The sequence below is a fragment of the Prunus avium genome, unplaced genomic scaffold (genome assembly GCF_965620075.1).
Source record: "Prunus avium unplaced genomic scaffold, drPruAviu1.hap1.1 HAP1_SCAFFOLD_1135, whole genome shotgun sequence".
NCBI classification, from domain to species: Eukaryota; Viridiplantae; Streptophyta; class Magnoliopsida; order Rosales; family Rosaceae; genus Prunus; species Prunus avium.
Window position 1 is genome coordinate 6,835 of NW_028277000.1, and position 21,666 is coordinate 28,500.

Here is a 21,666-nt window from a genome sequence, read left to right on the forward strand (position 1 = left end):
GGTAGAATGTGTAAAGATTGGACAGATGGAGAAGCATGCAGGGCTTGAACAAGTATATGTAGAGAGGCGTGACTCGTGAGGGCTGACAGAGGTGGAATATTTGCATGGTTGGTCTAATTCAAAGGGCCGTACAAAACGTTAATTTATCAGTAAACAAACTTATGCTTCCGAAGAATATATTACGTATTCTAGAAATTAGGTGAATAAGAACAAAGAAATTAAAGCATAATTGTAATTGGGCTTGTTTCCTAATTGTAATTGGGCTCGCATGTCAGTATAATTACAATTACTTACTGTTATCCCAATGCACATTACAAAAACTCCAGACTAAACAAAAGTTGTTATCAGTATCATTTTGACCAACTTTTAATATATATATATATATATATTGGCGTATGCTGTTTTCCTAAGCATGTTTTATGAGCTATATATATATATATAACTATAGCTAGCTACACTTGTCGCATTGTTCGATTTTATCTGGGGCGCCAATATAGACATGAGTCACCACACCACCATATACAAATTACAATTAAGATGCCGAAATGCCTTGCAACTAAATTCCTTATACGTACAGTACGTACCAAACTGAAATGTATTATATAAAAAAATAAATGTAATTGTTTTTATCTCGTTCTAAAATATTATATATATCAGACACCGACTGCAATTGGTTCTAAAAATGTTTAGAAATTAGAATAGGTTTTCCAATATCAATTAATAGGTTGATTGTTCTAAATTCTAATCAATCCATCGCTGCCCTCAGTGGCGGACGCACAGAGGGACAAATGGGGTCAGGCGACCCCATGGAAGCTTGGAAACGTAGTGGAGAAGGACTGGTGCGACCCCATGGCTGGCTGGTGTGCGACCCCATGGCGCACACCAAGTGCTCGACGAAATACCCAGCAGAGGAAGAAGAAGAAGCTGGCGCAGGCAGCGCCTGCCTTGCGCGCGCGAGTTCTTTTTTTTATAAAACCGCCTGGCCAAAACGACGCCGTTTTGGTCCAGGCGTGTTAAATTTTTTAAAAAAAAACCTGGCTCAAAACGACGTCGTTTTGAAGCCAGGTTTTAAAAAAAAAAAAAAAAACCCATCAACAGCCCCTATCTACCCGATTCTAATTCCCAGCAGCAGCATTCAGTTCATCCCAAAACCTAATTTTTTTTTTTCAAAATTCCCTCTCCTCTAAAAACCTAACTAATCCCCCCAACCTAGACCTGGCAATATTGCACACGACCCGTTAACACGACACGAATTCGCACGAAATTATCAGTATTTGGGTTGAGCTTAATGGGTCGGGTTGAAAACGGGTGAACCCGTTAGCCACCCGTTAAGCTAACGGGTCGTGTTGGGTCGAAAACGGGTGAACCCGTTACACCCGTTAGGAGCAAGGGCATTTTTGTAATTTTCGTTAAAAAATTAACCTAGGTTGAACTTGAAAGGAAGCTTCAATTTTGTTATTCCTCATCTCCTCACGCCGCTCTCTGTCTTTCTCTCAAGAGAAAAAAAAGTTCTCTCTTTTTCTCCATAGATCCAAACCAAACGATCAAGGATCAACATCAACTACCTTTCCTCTTCTCCAACGAAAAAAGGTATGAAATTGAGTTGGAAACGGTTGCTTTCTTTTATGCCGTCTGTCTTTTCCTTCTCTGTCTTTCTCTTAGCAAAGTAGGCTCAGGTTAAGATTCATTGATTCATAGAAATTGGGGAATATAATAAAACACCAACCGATCAATCCAATCCTTTACTAGTTTAGTGGCTTCTACCTATTTTGTCAACTTGCTGCACTATTAATTTCTACTTTCCTATTTTCTTTGTTTGATTTATTTATTGGTTTAGATGAAGACTTGCTACTTAAAAAAACCAAACAATTGCAACTTGAAAAGAGGTAAAACAATATCCATACAGCAAAAGATAGTTGCTGAAAGATAGTTTATTGGATATTCAATGGGTATGATAATGATTGATTTGCTGCACACTAGGCTATTATTTTGATTCTTGAAACACTCCATCCGTGAGTTTTACATTACTATAATTGATATTGAATTTATGTCCTTTTTTTTTTCTTTTGAAGCTTATGGATGTTACAGAGAGTACCGAAGCTATGAGACTCACAGATGAGGAGTCTATTGATGTTTCAATGGGTGGGGATACAAGTACTGCAGATGTAGAAGATAAAGAGTCAAGCCCTAGAAGCAAAAAGCCTAGAGGCATCAATATTGGTAAGAGAAAATTGAGATCTTCTGCTTGGGAAACATTTGATTTATTGCCTCTTGGAGAAGATAAAAAAAGGCGTGCTAGATGTAAAAATTGTGAGATAGTTTATGTGTGTGATAGTAGGTGTGGGACTGGAAATTTGTTGAATCACGCTAAAAACTGCCTAAAGAAATCACATGGTGATGTGAAACAGTTACTTATGTCATCATCTGGATTGCGTTCCCCTAAATTTGATCATATCAGATTTCGGAACTTGTTAATAGAGACAATCATAAAACATAACTTGCCTTTTAGCTTTGTTGAATATGAGGGAGTTAGGGCTTTGTTTGCTTATGTCTCGCCGGATATTAAGTTGCCTTGTAGAAATACTGTTAAAGCATGTGTGTTGAGGATGTTTAAAAGTGAAAGACAAAAACTTCAGAGTTTGTTAAGCTCAGTTCAGGGAAGAATTTGTTTAACATCAGATTTATGGACCTCTGTATGTACTGATGGCTATCTTGCTCTTACTGCCCACTTTGTTGACAAAGATTGGAGATTACAGAAAAGAATTATCAACTTTTGTCATATGCCTCCTCCACATTCTGGTGTTGCATTATCTGAAAAAATCAATGCATTATTAAATGAGTGGGGGATTGAGAAGAAGTTGTTTTCTATTACTCTTGATAATGCTTCTGCAAATACTGCTTTTGTTGAAATTTTGAAGAATCAATTGAACTTTAGATCTCTTTTGTTGATGGGTGGTCATTTTTTTCATGTGCGTTGTTGTGCCCATATTTTAAACTTGATAGTCCAAGATGGACTTAAAGAAATTGATTCTTCAGTGACAAAGATTCGGGAATGTGTCAAGTATATAAAGGGATCCGAGGCGAGGAAACAAAAATTCTATGATTGTGTTGCACAAGTAGGGATTGTGGGTAGTAAGAGAGGATTGAGACAAGATGTCCCTACTAGATGGAACTCAACTTATACCATGCTTGATAGTGCACTTTTCTATCATCGTGCATTTATTAATTTAGGGTTGATTGATTCCAATTTTAGTAATTGTCCTTCTCCTCAAGAGTGGATTACAGTAGAGAAGATTTCCAAGTTTTTGGGGTATTTTTATGAAGTTACATGCTTATTTTCTGGGACAAAGTACCCCACATCAAATTTATTCTTCCCTAAGATCTTCATAATCCAACACCAAATTAAGGCAGCCATGGAAGATAATGATAGTTTCATGAACAAGATAGGAACTAATATGAACATGAAGTTTGAGAAGTATTGGTCAGAGTATAGTTTAGTTCTTGCAATTGCAATTATTTTGGATCCTCGCTATAAGTTGCATTTTGTAGAGTGGGCTTATACTAAGCTTCATGGTAAGGATTCTCGAGAATTCAAGTGTGTTACAGACACATTGACTTGTCTTTTTCATGTGTACATGGATACTTTATCTCCTTTTCTTCATGCAAGTTATCCAACGAATGAGACAGCTAGTCATAATGAAGGTGGAGACACCATTCTTGAGGTTAATTTGCATATTTCTTATTATTTTATTTATGTATTGTTTCATATTGTATATTTGCATTTGCATGTAACTAATAGTTGTGTTTTTTATTTTTTATGGTGTAGGATTTTGATAACAGTTACAAAAATGGTTCAAGTTCATGTAAGAAAAATGAAATGCATAAGTATTTAGATGAGGAAAGACTAGATAGAAAGCAAGATATAGATGTTCTTTCTTGGTGGCAAATGGAGCATTTTCATTATCCGATACTTTCACAGTTAGCTCGGGATGTGTTAACAATTCCCATTTCTACCGTTGCATCAGAATCAGCTTTTAGTATTGGCGGTAGAGTATTAGATCAATATCGTAGTTCATTATTACCAGAAACTGTTCAAGCTTTGTTGTGCACTCGAGATTGGCTTTTTGGAAATGGAGGTATATTTATATAACTTAATACTAGTAGCTGTTTTTTTCTTTTATGTTTTTCCATCATGTGAATTCTTTGTAAGTTCTGTTTTTTTTATGCTTAGCAATAGATGAAGGAAGTACAGAAGTGGAAAGCCTTACTGAAGATATCTTCAATCTTACTTGTGAAGAGACTAGATCAGGACAATGTTCCAATAGTATTTCCCTTGATGATTGATGAAAGGTAACTATAAATAATTGATATTTTATTCATATTGTATCCCTCCATAATTTAATGTTATTTTCTCATTTTTGTCTGTTTTGTTTTTTTTCTTCACAGAGATTGCATAATTGGTGAAAATTGCAATTTTGAGATTATGTTCATGGAGGATTGAAGTTTTGAGATTAGTTCATGGAGGAGGCACTAGACTTATTCTTTTTCTCCTTGACATTTTGTTTAAAACTTGTTTCAATTGAGATTAATTTGAAACTCATGTTGTCTATGAGTTTTTTTGTTTGCCAATGTGTAATGTGGAAGACTTATTTAAGGATTTCAGCTTTATTTGTATTATATCTCTAAGTTGAGGTGTTTTTATTTAATAATTTCAGCAAAAATATTGTTTATTTTTTAAATGGGTGAAACGGGTGAAGCGGGTGAAGCGGGTGAAACGGGTGAAAAACGACCCATTAGTCATAACGGGTCGTGTCGTGTTATTCGCGAATATGTGCGGGTCGTGTTTGGGTTTAGTATTTCTGACCCGTTAGCTTAACGGGTCGTGTTCGTGTCAACCCGTTAAGAAAACGGGTTGACCCGTTAACGACCCGGAACCCGTTAAAACGACCCGTTTGCCAGCTCTACCCCAACCTCCACCACCAACCACTACAGGCCGCCACCGTCGCCAACCACCTCTTGTCGCCGCTGCCATCGCTTCTCATCAAATTTAATCAAGTGAGTTATAATTTTACATATATTATTTTGGGCTTTGGAAAATTTGTAGGAAATTGATATATCTTTCATGAATTATAATTTATTGGTGTGGTATGTTATGATATTGATTGATTTTCTTATTTGGATTAGAATTTATATTAATTGATTGATTTTCTTTGTGAATTAGAATTTGTTTGATATTTTGATATTGATTGATTTTATTATTTGGATATTTTAGTAGAGTTTATATTGATTGATATTATTATTTGGATTAGGTTAGTCTTTATAATTGATGGATTTAATTAATTTATGTGTAGAAAAAATTATCATGGAACGATACTTTAAGAGAAAAGTGCGTATGGATAGTGAGTTTAATCCGGGTAGTTCAAGTGCAAGAGCAAGACCTATTGAATTAGATGAGATATTGGCTAATCTTCAGGCAGACCCTGGACTAAGAACACCGATGACAGATTATAGTCCTAATCATCGAGATGAGATTCGAAGAGCATATCTTCAAAAGGGGCCTTGTCAACCTAAAGGTCATAGATTCCCACAAACTAATCAGTCAGGAATTAATAGACGTTTCATTGCTCAATGGTTTGATGAGTTTGATTGGTTGGAGTATAGCATAGCTAAAGATGCTGCATTTTGCCCCCATTGCTATCTCTTTAAAACTAATTTTGATCAAGTGGGTGGTGATGCCTTTTCTGGGGTAGGCTTCAATAATTGGAAGAAGGGGAGAGAAAGGTTTAGCATTCATGTTGGACCGGTTGGCAGTGTTCACAACCAAGCTAGAGAAGCTGCTTACAATCTGATGCATCAACAAGCTCACATTGAAACAATTGTGATCAAGCAAACAGATGATGCTCGTATGGCTTATCGCACTTGCTTGAATGCATCACTCAAGTGTACAAGGTATTTGTTGCGACAAGGCCTTTCTTTTCGTGGTCATGATGAAAGTGCCACTTCAAGTAATAAAGGGAATTATTTGGAGCTCTTGCAATTTCTTGCGGATCATGATGAAAAAGTTAAGGCAGTTGTGTTGGAAAATGCTCCGGGCAATCTCAAGTTAATAGCTCCGTCAATTCAAAAAGATCTTGTCAATGCATGTGCCAAAGAATGCATTAGTCTTATCATGAGTGATCTTAAAGATAGGTATTTTTCAATAATGGTGGATGAAGCACGTGATATTTCAATAAAGGAGCAAATGGCGATAGTGGTTCGTTATGTGAACAACAATGGACAAATAATAGAAAGGTTTGTGGGGGTTCAACATGTTACCGACACCACTTCAAGTGCATTGAAGAAAGCCATTGATGAATTCTTTGCTTTTGAAGGATTGAGCTTTTCTAAGCTACGAGGACAAGGTTATGATGGAGCTAGTAATATGAGAGGTGAATTCAATGGCCTTAAAACAAAGATTTTGAGAGAACAACCTTGTGCATTTTATGTTCATTGCTTTGCTCATCAACTTCAATTAGCTCTTGTTGCCGTGGCAAAGAAAAATATTGATGTTGCTTCTTTTTTCACAACGGCTAATAGCTTGGTTAATGTTGTTGGAGCATCTTGCAAGCGTCGTGATGCACTTAGAGCACAATACCAAGAAGAGCTTGTAAAAGCTTTTGATGAAGGTTGTCTTATAACTGGGCGAGGCTTGAATCAAGATACTACTCTCAAACGTGCAGGTGATACACGATGGAACTCACATTATGCTACATTGATTAATATCATTTGTATGTTTCCATCTGTGGTGAATGTGCTTCAAATGATTGTTGAGGATAACCCCAATGATAGTTTGGGTGAAGCCTTTAAGTTATGGAGGGAAATACAATCTTTTGAGTTTGTGTTCCACTTGTTTTTTATGAAGGCTATATTGGGAATAACAAATACTTTGTCTCAAGCATTGCAAAAGAAAGATCAAGACATTGTGAATGCAATGGGTTTAGTTCAAACATGCAAGGAAAATCTACAATTTATGAGGAATAATGAGTTTGATGAATTGGTTGATCAAGCATCTTCGTTTTGTTACAAACATCATATTATGGTTCCTAACATGGATGAGGAATATGTAATTCCTGGGAGGTCACGGCGTAATGCTCCAATCAAGACAAACAATCATCATTATCGTGTGGAGCTCTTTCTTCATGTCATTGATGGACAACTTGTGGAATTAAATGATCGTTTCAATGAGGTAAATACTGAGTTGCTTACTTGTTTGGCTTGCTTGAGTCCGAACAATTCATTTGTAGCTTTTAACAAACGAAAGCTAGTTCGTCTTGCTCAATTTTATCCTCAAGATTTTTCGGATGGAGCTTTATTGATGCTTGAAGATCAACTTGGGGTTTATGTTCATCATATGCGTTCGAGTAGTGATTTTTCAGAATTGCAAGGGATTGGCATGCTTGCGGAAAAAATGGTGGAGACAGGGATGCATGAAATATTTCCTTATGTGTATTTGCTTATTACATTAGCTTTGGTTTTACCTGTTGCAACTGCTTCAGTGGAGAGAGCATTTTCGGCCATGAATATTATCAAAAATCCACTTCGCAACAGAATGGGAGATCAATGGTTGAACGATAGCTTGGTTGTTTACATTGAAAGAGATATTTTTGCTTGTATTGATAACGAAGCTATAATGCAACGTTTTCAAAATATGAAAACTCGTCGTGGACAATTGTAGCTTGTATTGTTTGTTTTGCCAAAAATTATGAATGAAAGTACTATCTTTATATTTTTTAGTGTTATTTTCTTATTTACAAAATTTCGAAACTTAACACTATGACCCCATGGCGACGTAATCCTGCGTCCGCCACTGGCTGCCCTGGTTCTGGTTTGCTAGCGTATTACAAGCCCAACAACTCAGTTTCAAGTTCTCCACTCTATATATGCCAAATAAAGCTCGGAAAAAAAAAACAAAAAAAAACAAAAACTCTAAAGGAACGGCTCCCCAGGAGCACTTCCTCCTTTTCTCTCCCTTCTCTAACCCCTTCTTCTTCTTCTCCAGCGAGCCTCTCTCTACAACTGTTTGATTCCATAGTGAGTGTCTTATCTAAGGCCCTTAAATGAGACCCTATCTATTAACCGTTGGATCAAATTAGTTTGTCGCTAAGATACAACTAAAAAAGAAATTCATCCAAATTCCTGCCATCCATAAGTATGTGCTCGAGTTGGAAGAATAAAAAAGAAAAAAGGAAGAGGTTGAATCATTGTGATATATTATATCTGACAAGTAAATAATAAGAACTTTTTTAATTAAGGGATCATAATATTGATGATTCCTTACAATAAACAATTAATTGGCTAAGCCCATCGAATGGTGACGCTTAGCGAGCCCTTATTCCTTGCACTTGCACACACACACGTACACTAATTCATGGCCTTATAAATTATTTTCATGTTTATAGGATATAGCTAGCTTTGAGCAAAATAAAATAATAAAAGTAGAGATTTGCTGCGCATGCAATTAATATTGCAATAACCTTATTCCTTATCGATCCAGTAGCAGTGATCTATCTGGTGCGTCATGATAATTAGTGTTCATGCATAGCTGCACATTCCAAACACACATGAAGTGCCTTTCTTGCACTTGTTGTTGCAGCTGCCGCAGTTTTCCTTGTCCGACATCGGATTCACACACTTACCTTCGCAGCAAATCTCTGCGTAATTGCATTTCTTCCCACACTTGCCGCAGTTTGCTGTGTCTGTGTTTCTGTCCACACATTTCTTGTTGCAGCAATCCGGCTTTGCGCTGCCATACGCCTGACAAACCTTAGGGTTTTTGTCACAAGTCACGGAGGCAAGGAAGCGGCTTCTTAGAGAAGTGCTTTTTCCAAACTGGTTTTTGGTTTCGTCATTTGTATCAGTATTGTTTTCCTCGTTGAAGAATGATTCTTCTTCGTTTGGTATTGCAGAGAGAGTGGTGATGGCTGAAGCTATTAGCATGGCAAACATTAGAAAAACCTTGAAGCCTTTCATGATGTTTGTTTGAAGTGTATAAAAGCAGAGAGAGAGAGAGAGAGAGAGACCGAGAGGGATTTCTAAAGGTGCTTAGAAGATTTTGGGATGGAGAAGCATGTAGGCTCGGAAAAGTATAAATAGAGAAAAAGAATGTGAAGGTGGTCTAAAATTCGTATAAGATTTTAGGGTGGCTTAGGAGAAATATTTATGCAATGGATATTGGGGGATAGAATTTCTCCACTCGTCGAGCGATTAGCGGTCGTAAGGTGAGAACATGGGAGTCTCAGTGAATCCCTCATCACTTTGTTAATTTGCTGTTTCGTTTGGAGACTTTTGGCCCCATTGTCAAACAAAAACTCAACACGTTGTAACACTACCCGTTGTTTTTTATTTGACGATCGATATAAGCCGCGCTTCAAGGCACGCGTCGAGGCAAAGCAGTGGCAAATCTCCTCAGGTCAGGTGTTTCGCAGTTATCACTCTTAGCGCACGCTATGGTTTTTAAGGCGCTTATTCCTCACGAAGAAGAAGACCTGCCAGATTTGACGAAGCCCACATGCAAAATCATACCTTGCTATTTTTCCAAAAACTGGCCCAAATACGCGATGGTTTGATAATAACAAAATTACCTTTCAACTTAAGATACAATTAAACAAGAAATTCATCCAAATTCCTCGCATCCATAAGTTGGAAATTCATCCTGTGATATGCATCTTACAAGCACTACACCAAATTGGAGCTTTTACGACTTGATATTTACGGCACACTTTTTATTCGTGTGTTAATAACTGATGTTTACGGCATATGACAAAGCACGCCTTCAAAAGATGGTAAAGTGTGTTGTTAATAACTGATATTTACGGCATATGAAAACATGCCTTAAAAAGGTAATTTTTGTGTCTTTTAATGGCATTGATTGTATATACGCCGTAAATGCAATTTTTTTAAATATATATTATGTCGTGCGATTGAGTATGTCGTAATTTGTAAATTCAATTTATTTTTTTTCCCGAAACCCTCCAATATATATGCAATCCACTAAAAATATAAGATTTTTTTTAAATTTCCCTCTTTTATTTTTCATTCAGACCTAAACGTTCTCATCACTTCTCTCTCTCTCTCCATCTCTTTCTCTCACAATTTCTGGATTCTCTCTCACAATTAATCAAGAGCTCCAGTTCCTTATTTGTGAGAAGACTAAACAAGGATCCATAGTATATGTTGGGAATTAGCTACCTCAGCTAAAGCCCAAGCCCGCCCTCTGGTTCCAGGGTCCAAGAAAAACCAAACTGGTGGTCTATTTTCCATAAGAAAGTTTACCGTTACAGAAGCACTTGGACCCTATTTGTTGACTTTCTTCATACTTTTGGAAATCATATAATTGACCAATATGCATCAAGAAGTTCAAGGAGGCACGTACGCCGCATAGGTTGATTATTCATTGTATCACATGGTATCATGATATATAACTTGGCACCTACGACAATATTTACCTTAGTTTGTTAATATTTACGTTAGTTTTTTTTTTTGTTAAACAACGCCATGTAATGGGTTTCCATGAAGTATCGTTTTTGTGTGTGGATATTATGGGATTGCATTCATAATTCAGCCAAAAAAAAGCCACTAACCACAAAAGGCTATTACAATAACGAAGTGATTTGACATCAAAATTAATACAACATGGTGTGCCTCCACTAATGATCACGCAAGATTGAAAAAACTCTGGCATAAATATCCCAACTAAATTGCAAACTCAAAATAATGAAAAAAAGATAAAACTTGAAAAAAAAAAACTAAGCCATAACAATACAAATAAAACTCTCATAAATGAGAGATGAAAATCTCTCACAAAAGAGAAGTGAAAACCTCTCATAAAAGGAGAGGTGAAAACTATACAGAGATCCCAAAGAGTCTCAGCGACTTATTCCATACATAAAGAACCCGTAAAAGGATGGTGGTGGAGATCCGGGGACGAAACGCATGTGCAAATAGGGGAAACCTTCTGCCTCTGAAAATGGAGGAAGAGGAGAAGGGAGGAAGATAAGAGGGGAGAGAGAAGAAAGTACAGTGGCTTAGCCCTCAAAGTGAAAACCACTCTAAGAGTGTTTTTTTGGGAGAGTGTCATGAAGTATCTTTAACATGGTATAATTTATTTCATTTATTTTATGGGGATGCATGTAATTAAAAGGATTATTATATGGGGACCCAACTCTCATACTTAACTGCAGTATTAGAAGGTAATCATTCTCTTGACTTTGTTACCCACCCTCATTTAGCCCAATTGGCGTTCAGCTGCAATTGCTCCACTCCGTCAATGTTAACGTGTGTCCGGTAACTTCTTCTCCACTAATCGCCAAAGTTATTACTTAATGCATAACTGGACATTTCAACGCCTTATGTAATAATTAACAAGTTATTTATTTTTTCAAATTTGGCATGATCCACCAATTTAGTTACAATACATGCCTTCTTCCCAAAGAATTTGTTCAGTTGGTATGCAAGATCATTGTAATACCCCGAAAAATTTAAGGTGGATTTTCATATTTTAGTGAAAAATAATATAATTGTGGAGAATGATTATGGGTATCAAGTGATTTTGGATTGAGATTATTAATTTAAGTATGTTTAATTTGAAGTTGGACAAAAATGACCAAAACACCCCTATGTGTGATAGATTACCAAAGTACCCTTGTAGAAAAAAGGGAAGGAGGCAACGTGTAAGCCAAGCATTTCTTCCCTCCTTCATTCTTCCCCCCTTCCCACTTACTTTGTCTTCAAAAAATCTGATTTTGGATGAGTTGTAAACCTATGGGGGTGAGTCATCTAGTCTAGCCTAAGATTCTTTCTCATCCTCTTCTTCCCATTCATTGTATCACCCTCTTCTAAATGGATGATTCACCTAGCCTAAGGCTTTTCAATCATAAATTTACTCTTATCTTCATCATTCATTGTATCATCCCTTTCTTCCTCATTCACTTATCTTCATCCTCATTTTTCTTTTGTTCCTCTTCAAAATCCAAAATTCGTCACTTTCTTGAAGCTGCTGAGAACTCATATTTCGGAAGCTCAAATGAGAAAACTTCCTTATAAAAGTTGTTCATTTCCATGATTCCTATAACATACTCAAAGTTCAGCTCAATCCGACTAGTATAGGCTCTGAAACGTTGGTATGATCACAATAAGTTTACCATTTCCTGATTTCACAGCAGTATGCTCGGTTTCAGTTTGTTTCTGTGACTTCATGTACTAAAATGACTTTGGTTCCTTCATCAAAGTTGTTTGAAATGCTGTCTATTATAACATATCAAAATTTCAGATTGATCGGGCTTCTATAGCCACCTTGGGAATGTTTAGAGTGGAACTTGTTTATAGTCTTCAACCTTAGGTCCTTCCCTCGTTTTCAGTCCAAAACACTCATATCAAAAGCTCAAAACACTATGGTTTCTTCATGATAGTTACTCCAAATTCTCCTCTTTATAACATATCCAAAGATAATCCAAACGTAACCATTATAACTCTCTAAAAATTGGTATATATGAACAAAACTTGTTCAATTGGTTATGTTGAATCTCTTGTTATAGATATGTGTACTTTCTCTCAAATGGCTTGTTTCTTGTCATTCAATTGCTCAAATTAGTCACTATCATCTCAAGTAAATGGTTCTTTGAAGGCTTGAAGCTCTTCTTTTTATTTTCTTTTGAGTACTAGTTTTAAACCAAGTGTGGTTAGAATGCCTCAAGTACATATATATATATATATATCTTTCAAAGTGTGTTTTTGTGAAGTTCTAGATTATTTCGATGTGATTTTTGTTCCAATTTCATTTTGGGATTTTGGTACATCAAAATGAATATCTCAAGGGTTATTTCAAATTTGGTTTTGTGCCATTTGAATTTAAATTGATTTTTTGTAATAGTAATAGTAATACTGACGGGACTTTTACTGACTATACTTATTTTCGTCGTTGCACTCGTCAGGAAGCCATTACTGACGAATTTCCATCAGTATTGGGGTTTTTACTGACCACAAAGGGTTGCCAGGACAGGTGAAAATTGTAGTAGTGAATATAATTTAATTATGAGTCGCTGCCTCCTTTAGGGTTGGTGGCTTCCTATTCCCATCCCCCCTCCCTTCTGCTCCTCCCTTCCTCCCTCCTCGCCCCTGTTTTCTTCTTGCTCTTTTTGGTTTAAAGAGTATATTCTATACTCTTTGAATATATATTTTTAAATATTCTTATATATTTAAAGAGTAAAGACTATACTCTATAAATATATTCGAATATTTAATAGTATAAAGATAATATATACAAATATATTTTTAAATATTTATATATATATATATATATATATATATATATATATATATATATATAAGGTACAGCTAGGTGGCTATACCATTAAAATAATTGCAAATATTTAAATAGTATCGCCACGCAGCTGTACTATTAAAATATTCGTATACATTTAAATAGTATCGCCGCACGACTATACTATTAAAATATTCGAATAAATCTAAAGAATATAGCCGCGCCGGTATACTATTAAAATATTTGAATAAATCTAAAGCGTAGAGCCGCGCGGCTATACTATTAAAATATTTCGTATATATCTACTGAGTATAGCCGCCCGACATTATATCCGGGAAGCTATACTATTAAAATATTCGAATAAATCCAAAAAGTATAGCTGTGCCACTAAACAATTAAAATATTTGAATAAATCTAAAGCGTATAGCCGCCCGGCTATACCATTAAATATTCGAATAAATCTGAAGCGTATAGCCACGCGGCTATACGCTATATATATATATATATATATATATATATATATATATATATATATATATATATATAAGAGTATAGCCACATGGCTATACGATTAAAATATTTGTATATATATTAAAGAGTATATACACCATGTTAAAGGAATAAACACCACCATGCACATCTTAATATGTTACAAACACAACTTCTTCACTCCCACTCCCACTCCCACTGCCATCACCAACATCATCAATAATAATAATAATAGAGGGAATGAATATACTCTCAAAAAAACAATAAGTAAAATAAGTTTGCTATTCAATTTATTGCTAAATTGGTATGACATCATTATTATCTTATGTACAAATGAATATACCTATCATTTTTAATGTATCTAGGATGTTTTTGTGAATAACCTACCTATTATCTTTTATGGATAATATACCTATTACTTTTATCTATAAAATAATAAAATTTTATCAATAATATAGTAGGTATACTATTTTTTTGCTGTACCTATTATTTATATGAATAATAATATACCTTCTTTTTTTTTTTTAAATAACTCAACTTACATGGACACACTGTCATCCAGTTTTAAAATTGAATTTTACTTAAACGTTGTATTACCGTACTCCCATGACTACCCAGTAATAAATAATTAATAATGGCAGCATTCTTGTTAGGTGTTTCACATTAAAGTGACTGATTACATTTGAGATTTTGGATAATCAGCTGCAAGCCTGCAAACCGTATTTTTCCTAACATTTTAAAAGGAAATTTAATTTTATTAGTTAGCACTGCAAACGTGATGGTTTTCTAGGTTCAATTCAAGCTCCGCATTGTACTCTCAAGGTTTTGGAAAAAATAATGTAAAAACAGACACGTAGACAATGATATACCATACATTAAAATACGAGGTCATATAAACGGTCTCGACTTCTTGAACAACTTGTATGTAATAGTACAAATATGAGGTCATTCGGCATTGGCATCAGTTTGTTTCCATGTTTTGGTTGTTAGAGATTTTTATCTTAAGTTTTGCATAACAATATATTAGATATCTCTTGGCCCATCTACCTATTACCATTTAGTTTTAAGTTATGTGATTGAATGTTATCATGATAACAAAACATGTTATTTACACGTATTCCATCCACACATTGGGGTGCGACATGTAGAGAGTGTTTTTTTCACATCGGGGAATATAGTCCATCAAATTATGATGATCATCAATACCTAACGCTTCGTTGCAAAAATTCAAGCCTTAGTCTTAACCCATTTCAAGTATATATAATTTTTCATTCACAATTATTTTGAGCAAGACATTGTCAAAAACATATATCTTAATTAGTCTCCAAAACAAATACATAAAACATTATTCCTTATTTTAATAGTAATATATATATATATATATATATATAGCTGAATCTGCGATATTCTTTACTGTTATTATGAATTTCTAAGCATAGCTGCACATCCCAAACGCACATGAACCGCCTTTCTTGCAATGGTTGTCGCAGCCTCCACAGTGTGTCTTGTCAGACATTGGGTTCACAAGATGACCTTTGCAACATATCTGTGCGTGATGGCTTTTCACCCCACACTTCCCACAGTTGAGTTTGTCTGTCTTCAAATCAACACATTTGTTGTGGCAGCAATGTGCATGCGTGGCTTTACAGACCTTAGGGTTCTTGTCGCATGTCGCGGCCATGGCCCGATGAGAAGCTAGAAAGCGGCTTGTTCCTCTAAGAGAAGTTTTTTCTTGGCCTTGTGCGGCCATAACTGGGAGGTCGTCAAAGGTTTCATTTGCAACATTAGTGTTGTCTTCCTCGACGACGTCGTTGAAGAATGATTCTTCGAATTCGTATGATGTTGCTGAGACTGAGAGAGTATGGACGGCTGATAGAGCCACCAGCATCGCTAGCACCAAGAAAAACTTGAGCGATTTCATGTTGGTCTAACTGAGTTGAATTAATTTGGTCGGTCGTGTATGTATGGAAGAAAAGGAATGAGGTAGAATGTGTAAAGATTGGACAGATGGAGAAGCATGCAGGGCTTGAACAAGTATATGTAGAGAGGCGTGAGGGCTGACAGAGGTTGGTCTAATTCAAAGGGCCGTACAAAACGTTAATTTATCAGTAAACAAACTTATGCTTCCGAAGAATATATTACGTATTCTAGAAATTAGGTGAATAAGAACAAAGAAATTAAAGCATAATTGTAATTGGGCTTGTTTCCTAATTGTAATTGGGCTCGCATGTCAGTATAATTACAGTTACTTACTGTTATCCCAATGCACATTACAAAAACTCCAGACTAAACAAAAGTTGTTATCAGTATCATTTTGACCAACTTTTAATATATATATATATATATATATATTTGGCGTATGCTGTTTTCCTAAGCATGTTTTATGAGCTATATATATATATATATATATATATATATATATATATATATATATAACTATAGCTAGCTACACTTGTCGCATTGTTCGATTTTATCTGGGGCGCCAATATAGACATGAGTCACCACACCACCATATACAAATTACAATTAAGATGCCGAAATGCCTTGCAACTAAATTCCTTATACGTACAGTACGTACCAAACTGAAATGTATTATATAAAAAAATAAATGTAATTGTTTTTATCTCGTTCTAAAATATTATATATATCAGACACCGACTGCAATTGGTTCTAAAAGTGTTTAGAAATTAGAATAGGTTTTCCAATATCAATTAATAGGTTGATTGTTCTAAATTCTAATCAATCCATCACTGCCCTGGTTCTGGTTTGCTAGCGTATTACAAGCCCAACAACTCAGTTTCAAGTTCTCCACTCTATATATGCCAAATAAAGCTCGGAAAAAAAAACTCTAAAGGAACGGCTCCCCAGGAACACTTCCTCCTTTTCTCTCCCTTCTCTAACCCCTTCTTCTTCTTCTCCAGCGAGCCTCTCTCTACAACTGTTTGATTCCATAGTGAGTGTCTTATCTAAGGCCCTTAAATGAGGCCCTATCTATTAACCGTTGGATCAAATTAGTTTGTCGCTAAAATACAACTAAAGAAGAAATTCATCCAAATTCCTGCCATCCATAAGTATGTGCTCGAGTTGGAAGAATAAAAAAGAAAAAAGGAAGAGGTTGAATCATTGTGATATATTATATCTGACAAGTAAATAATAAGAACTTTTTTAATTAAGGGATCATAATATTGATGATTCCTTACAATAAACAATTAATTGGCTAAGCCCATCGAATGGTGACGCTTAGCGAGCCCTTATTCCTTGCACTTGCACACACACACACGTACACTAATTCATGGCCTTATAAATTATTTTCATGTTTATAGGATATAGCTAGCTTTGAGCAAAATAAAATAATAAAAGTAGAGATTTGCTGCGCATGCAATTAATATTGCAATAACCTTATTCCTTATCGATCCAGTAGCAGTGATCTATCTGGTGCGTCATGATAATTAGTGTTCATGCATAGCTGCACATTCCAAACACACATGAAGTGCCTTTCTTGCACTTGTTGTTGCAGCTGCCGCAGTTTTCCTTGTCCGACATCGGATTCACACACTTACCTTCGCAGCAAATCTCTGCGTAATTGCATTTCTTCCCACACTTGCCGCAGTTTGCTGTGTCTGTGTTTCTGTCCACACATTTCTTGTTGCAGCAATCCGGCTTTGCGCTGCCATACGCCTGACAAACCTTAGGGTTTTTGTCACAAGTCACGGAGGCAAGGAAGCGGCTTCTTAGAGAAGTGCTTTTTCCAAACTGGTTTTTGGTTTCGTCATTTGTATCAGTATTGTTTTCCTCGTTGAAGAATGATTCTTCTTCGTTTGGTATTGCAGAGAGAGTGGTGATGGCTGAAGCTATTAGCATGGCAAACATTAGAAAAACCTTGAAGCCTTTCATGATGTTTGTTTGAAGTGTATAAAAGCAGAGAGAGAGAGAGAGAGAGAGACCGAGAGGGATTTCTAAAGGTGCTTAGAAGATTTTGGGATGGAGAAGCATGTAGGCTCGGAAAAGTATAAATAGAGAAAAAGAATGTGAAGGTGGTCTAAAATTCGTATAAGATTTTAGGGTGGCTTAGGAGAAATATTTATGCAATGGATATTGGGGGATAGAATTTCTCCACTCGTCGAGCGATTAGCGGTCGTAAGGTGAGAACATGGGAGTCTCAGTGAATCCCTCATCACTTTGTTAATTTGCTATTTCGTTTGGAGACTTTTGGCCCCATTGTCAAACAAAAACTCAACACGTTGTAACACTACCCGTTGTTTTTTATTTGACGATCGATATAAGCCGCGCTTCAAGGCACGCGTCGAGGCAAAGCAGTGGCAAATCTCCTCAGGTCAGGTGTTTCGCAGTTATCACTCTTAGCGCACGCTATGGTTTTTAAGGCGCTTATTCCTCACGAAGAAGAAGACCTGCCAGATTTGACGAAGCCCACATGCAAAATCATACCTCGCTATTTTTCCAAAAACTGGCCCAAATACGCGATGGTTTGATAATAACAAAATTACCTTTCAACTTAAGATACAATTAAACAAGAAATTCATAATTCCTCGCATCCATAAGTTGGAAATTCATCCTGTGATATGCATCTTACAAGCACTACACCAAATTGGAGCTTTTACGACTTGATATTTACGGCACACTTTTTATTCGTGTGTTAATGACTGATGTTTACGGCATATGACAAAGCATGCCTTCAAAAGATAGTAAAGTGTGTTGTTAATAACTGATATTTACGGCATATGAAAACATGCCTTAAAAAGGTAATTTTTGTGTCTTTTAATGGCATTGATTGTATATACGCCGTGAATGCAATTTTTTTAAATATATATTATGTCGTGCGATTGAGTATGTCGTAATTTGTAAATTCAATTTATTTTTTTTCCCGAAACCCTCCAATATATATGCAATCCACTAAAAATATAAGATTTTTTTTTTAATTTCCCTCTTTTATTTTTCATTCAGACCTAACCGTTCTCATCACTTCTCTCTCTCTCTCCATCTCTTTCTCTCACAATTTCTGGATTCTCTCTCACAGTTTATCAAGAGCTCCAGTTCCTTATTCGTGAGAAGACTATTGCTTGAGCCGTACCGTATTGCTTCGAAGCTGAATTCTCAGTGACATTCCAAAGGTGTGATTCTCTAAAGCCCTAACTCCAAATGCTTGATTATGAATTTTCTTATAGTTTAGAATCATGTTCCCTACTGCATTCATGTGGTAAGGAGGCCTCATTGTCTTTAATTCTTGATTTATACCACTTCGCACATTATTTTCGTTTCAATTTAGAAAAATCAATATTGTTAACTATTTTTCTCAATTTATTTAAATATTCATCGTTTCAAGCTCGATCTTTGAACATCTTCGATTCTGTGTTCAGATTTCAATTTCCTTTTCGTTTTTCTAAAATTTTGTTTGATTTGCTATATCTTTCTTTAAAAAAACTCCAAAAATATATGAGTACCTCTTGTTGAAGAATATGAGTCCCACATCGGAAACTTGATTAAATAAAATACAAAATATAATGAATGGTTCTACGACTAATAACACCGAGGCCTTTTGTGATAAAACATCACACCTACTGGGCTTTGTAGGTGGTTAAGTTGGGGACAATATCGGTGTTGCTAGTAGTGGGCCACTAGCCCGTCTCTCTGAAATTTGACACCTCTTCGTTTAAGTAATTTAGTTTAATTTCTCAGTGAGATCGAACTAGTTTTCCCCGATTATGTAGTCGTAAGTTTTGAGTGAATTTTGCTTCAAATTTGAGGAATCGAATTTCTAATAGTAACGCTTGGGTTTTGTGTCGTGATTGCTTAGGAAATCAATGCCGGAGATATTAAGAAGCTTGAATACGCTAGGATCTACACCTGCAATGGCTTGATGATGCATACAAAGAAGGTAAAACGAATTTAAACTCTAATTTCTTGCACAGAGCATGTTAAGGTCCGATTCCTGTGATATAAATATCTTACTTAAGTAACATCAACAAACATATAAGAACTTTATTTATTTTGAGTAATAATAATTCATTATTCCTTACAATATAATAAGAGAAAATAATAATAAAATAATAAACAATTAATTGGCTAGCCCTTATTCTTGCACTTACACACACGTACACAAATTCATATATATAGATAGAGCCTAGCTACTATTTTCTGGTATATATAGCTGAGCTTAATAAAACAAATAAAATTATCAAAGTATAGCTGCACAATTAATAATTATATTGCAATATCCTCCTTATCGATCGAGTAGCAGTGATCTGGTGCGTTCATGCATAGCTGCACATCCCATACGCACATGAGCTGCCTTTCTTGCATTTGTTGTTGCAGCTGCCGCAGTTTTTCTTGTCCGACCTCGGATTCACACACTTACCTTTGCAGCATATCTCTGCGTACTTGCATTTCCTCCCACACTTGCCACAGTTTGCTCTGTCTGTGTTCGTGTCCACACATTTCTTCTTGCAGCAATCTGGCCCTGCGCTGCCCGACGCCCCACAAACCTTAGGGTATCTGTCGCAAGTCATCGTGGGCGGCCGGGAGGCAAGGAAGCGGCTTCTTCCCCTCAGAGAAGTACTTTTTTCCAACTGGCTTTTGGTTTCGTCATTTGCATCATTATTGTTTTCCTCGTTGAGGAATGATTCTTCTTCGTCTGGTATCGCAGAAAGAGTAGTGATGGCTGAAGCCATTAGCATGGCAAGCATTAGGAAAAGCATGAAGGATTTCATGATGATGTTTCGTTGCTGTTGGTGTGTATGGTATGTGGTACGTATAAAAGCAGAGAGAGAGAGCGAGAGAGAGAGAGATTTCAAAAGGTTCGTAGAGGATGGTGAAGCTTTGAATGTTTTGGATGGAGAAGCATGTAGGCTTTGGAGAAGTATTTATAGAGAAGAAGAATGTGAAGGCGGTGTAATTCGTATATGGATGAGTATTGATGTGCTTAATGGATTGGTCTAATTCAAAGGGCTACGAAACTTTTAAGTAAACGAAGTTCGGCTTTCAAAGAAACATACAATCCAAATTAGTTAGGCGAATATGAACTTATGAGGAAGAAGAAGAAACAAAATTAAGTTACTCATGGATCATACTAGTTAGGCAGCTGTAGCTGCTTCTCAAACAAGGATCCATAGTATATGTTGGGAATTAGCTACCTCAGCTAAAGCCCAAGCCCGCCCTCTGGTTCCAGGGTCCAAGAAAAACCAAACTGGTGGTCTATTTTCCATAAGAAACCGTTACAGAAGCACTTGGACCCTATTTGTTGACTTTCTTCATACTTTTGGAAATCATATAATTGACCAATATGTATCAAGAAGTTCAAGGAGGCACGTACGCCGCATAGGTTGATTATTCATTGTATCACATGGTATCATGATATATAACTTGGCACCTACGACAATATTTACCTTAGTTTGTTAATTTTTGTCTTTACTTTCTAAAATCCTTTAATACACTTTTAGGTCATTTCGATGTAATTGAAAAGCCTATATGTATATATACTTTTCCTTATACATATATAGAAAGAAACTAAAGTCGTAGGGGGAAGCGACTATGTTGAGTAAAGAGGCAACAACTGGCAATTGGATACTGTGTACCTTCCCTCACCACTTGAAAATGTTTAGGTAACCACGTTCCTTGCTTTGTTGAGCCGCACCATGGAACCGAGAGCTCCAAGTGGGCTATTTTTGGTAACCAGAACTTGTGATGCGAGATGAATCGAAAGCTGGGTTACGGTGCCCAACTGCGCCCTAACCTAGAACCCACAAAGGGTGGGTCGATTAAGACAACAAGAAGGTGGTCATGGAAGTCAAAATCCGACATACTATTTATTAAATAAAAAACTTTGTTTAAAATTGAAAATTTATTAGACATGAAACATATGTACG

The 21,666-nt window shown here is 36.1% G+C and overlaps 5 protein-coding genes across 5 annotated transcripts; 1 reads left to right on the plus strand and 4 right to left on the minus strand.

Moving 5' to 3' along the window:
- The first annotated feature begins 4,966 nt into the window (after positions 1 to 4,966).
- On the plus strand, positions 4,967 to 7,749 carry LOC148285935 (uncharacterized). The gene is made up of 2 exons (XM_088246533.1): positions 4,967 to 5,055; positions 5,352 to 7,749. The coding sequence occupies exon 2, from the start codon at positions 5,363 to 5,365 to the stop codon at positions 7,712 to 7,714; it is 2,352 nt and encodes a 783-aa protein (XP_088102659.1). The 5' UTR covers positions 4,967 to 5,055; positions 5,352 to 5,362; the 3' UTR covers positions 7,715 to 7,749.
- A 621-nt stretch (positions 7,750 to 8,370) lies between these two features.
- Positions 8,371 to 9,144, minus strand: LOC148285936 (uncharacterized). Its single transcript, XM_088246534.1, has one exon. The coding sequence runs from the start codon at positions 9,007 to 9,009 to the stop codon at positions 8,572 to 8,574; it is 438 nt and encodes a 145-aa protein (XP_088102660.1). The 5' UTR covers positions 9,010 to 9,144; the 3' UTR covers positions 8,371 to 8,571.
- Positions 9,145 to 15,215: 6,071 nt separating this feature from the next.
- Positions 15,216 to 15,768, minus strand: LOC148285937 (uncharacterized). Its single transcript, XM_088246535.1, has one exon. It carries the CDS (start codon positions 15,705 to 15,707, stop codon positions 15,216 to 15,218), a length of 492 nt encoding a protein of 163 aa, XP_088102661.1. The 5' UTR covers positions 15,708 to 15,768.
- Positions 15,769 to 16,933: 1,165 nt separating this feature from the next.
- Positions 16,934 to 17,815, minus strand: LOC148285938 (uncharacterized). The gene has a single exon (XM_088246536.1). It carries the CDS (start codon positions 17,678 to 17,680, stop codon positions 17,243 to 17,245), a length of 438 nt encoding a protein of 145 aa, XP_088102662.1. The 5' UTR covers positions 17,681 to 17,815; the 3' UTR covers positions 16,934 to 17,242.
- A 1,948-nt stretch (positions 17,816 to 19,763) lies between these two features.
- LOC148285939 (uncharacterized) lies at positions 19,764 to 20,617 on the minus strand. The gene has a single exon (XM_088246537.1). The coding sequence runs from the start codon at positions 20,509 to 20,511 to the stop codon at positions 20,056 to 20,058; it is 456 nt and encodes a 151-aa protein (XP_088102663.1). The 5' UTR covers positions 20,512 to 20,617; the 3' UTR covers positions 19,764 to 20,055.
- Positions 20,618 to 21,666: the final 1,049 nt, after the last annotated feature.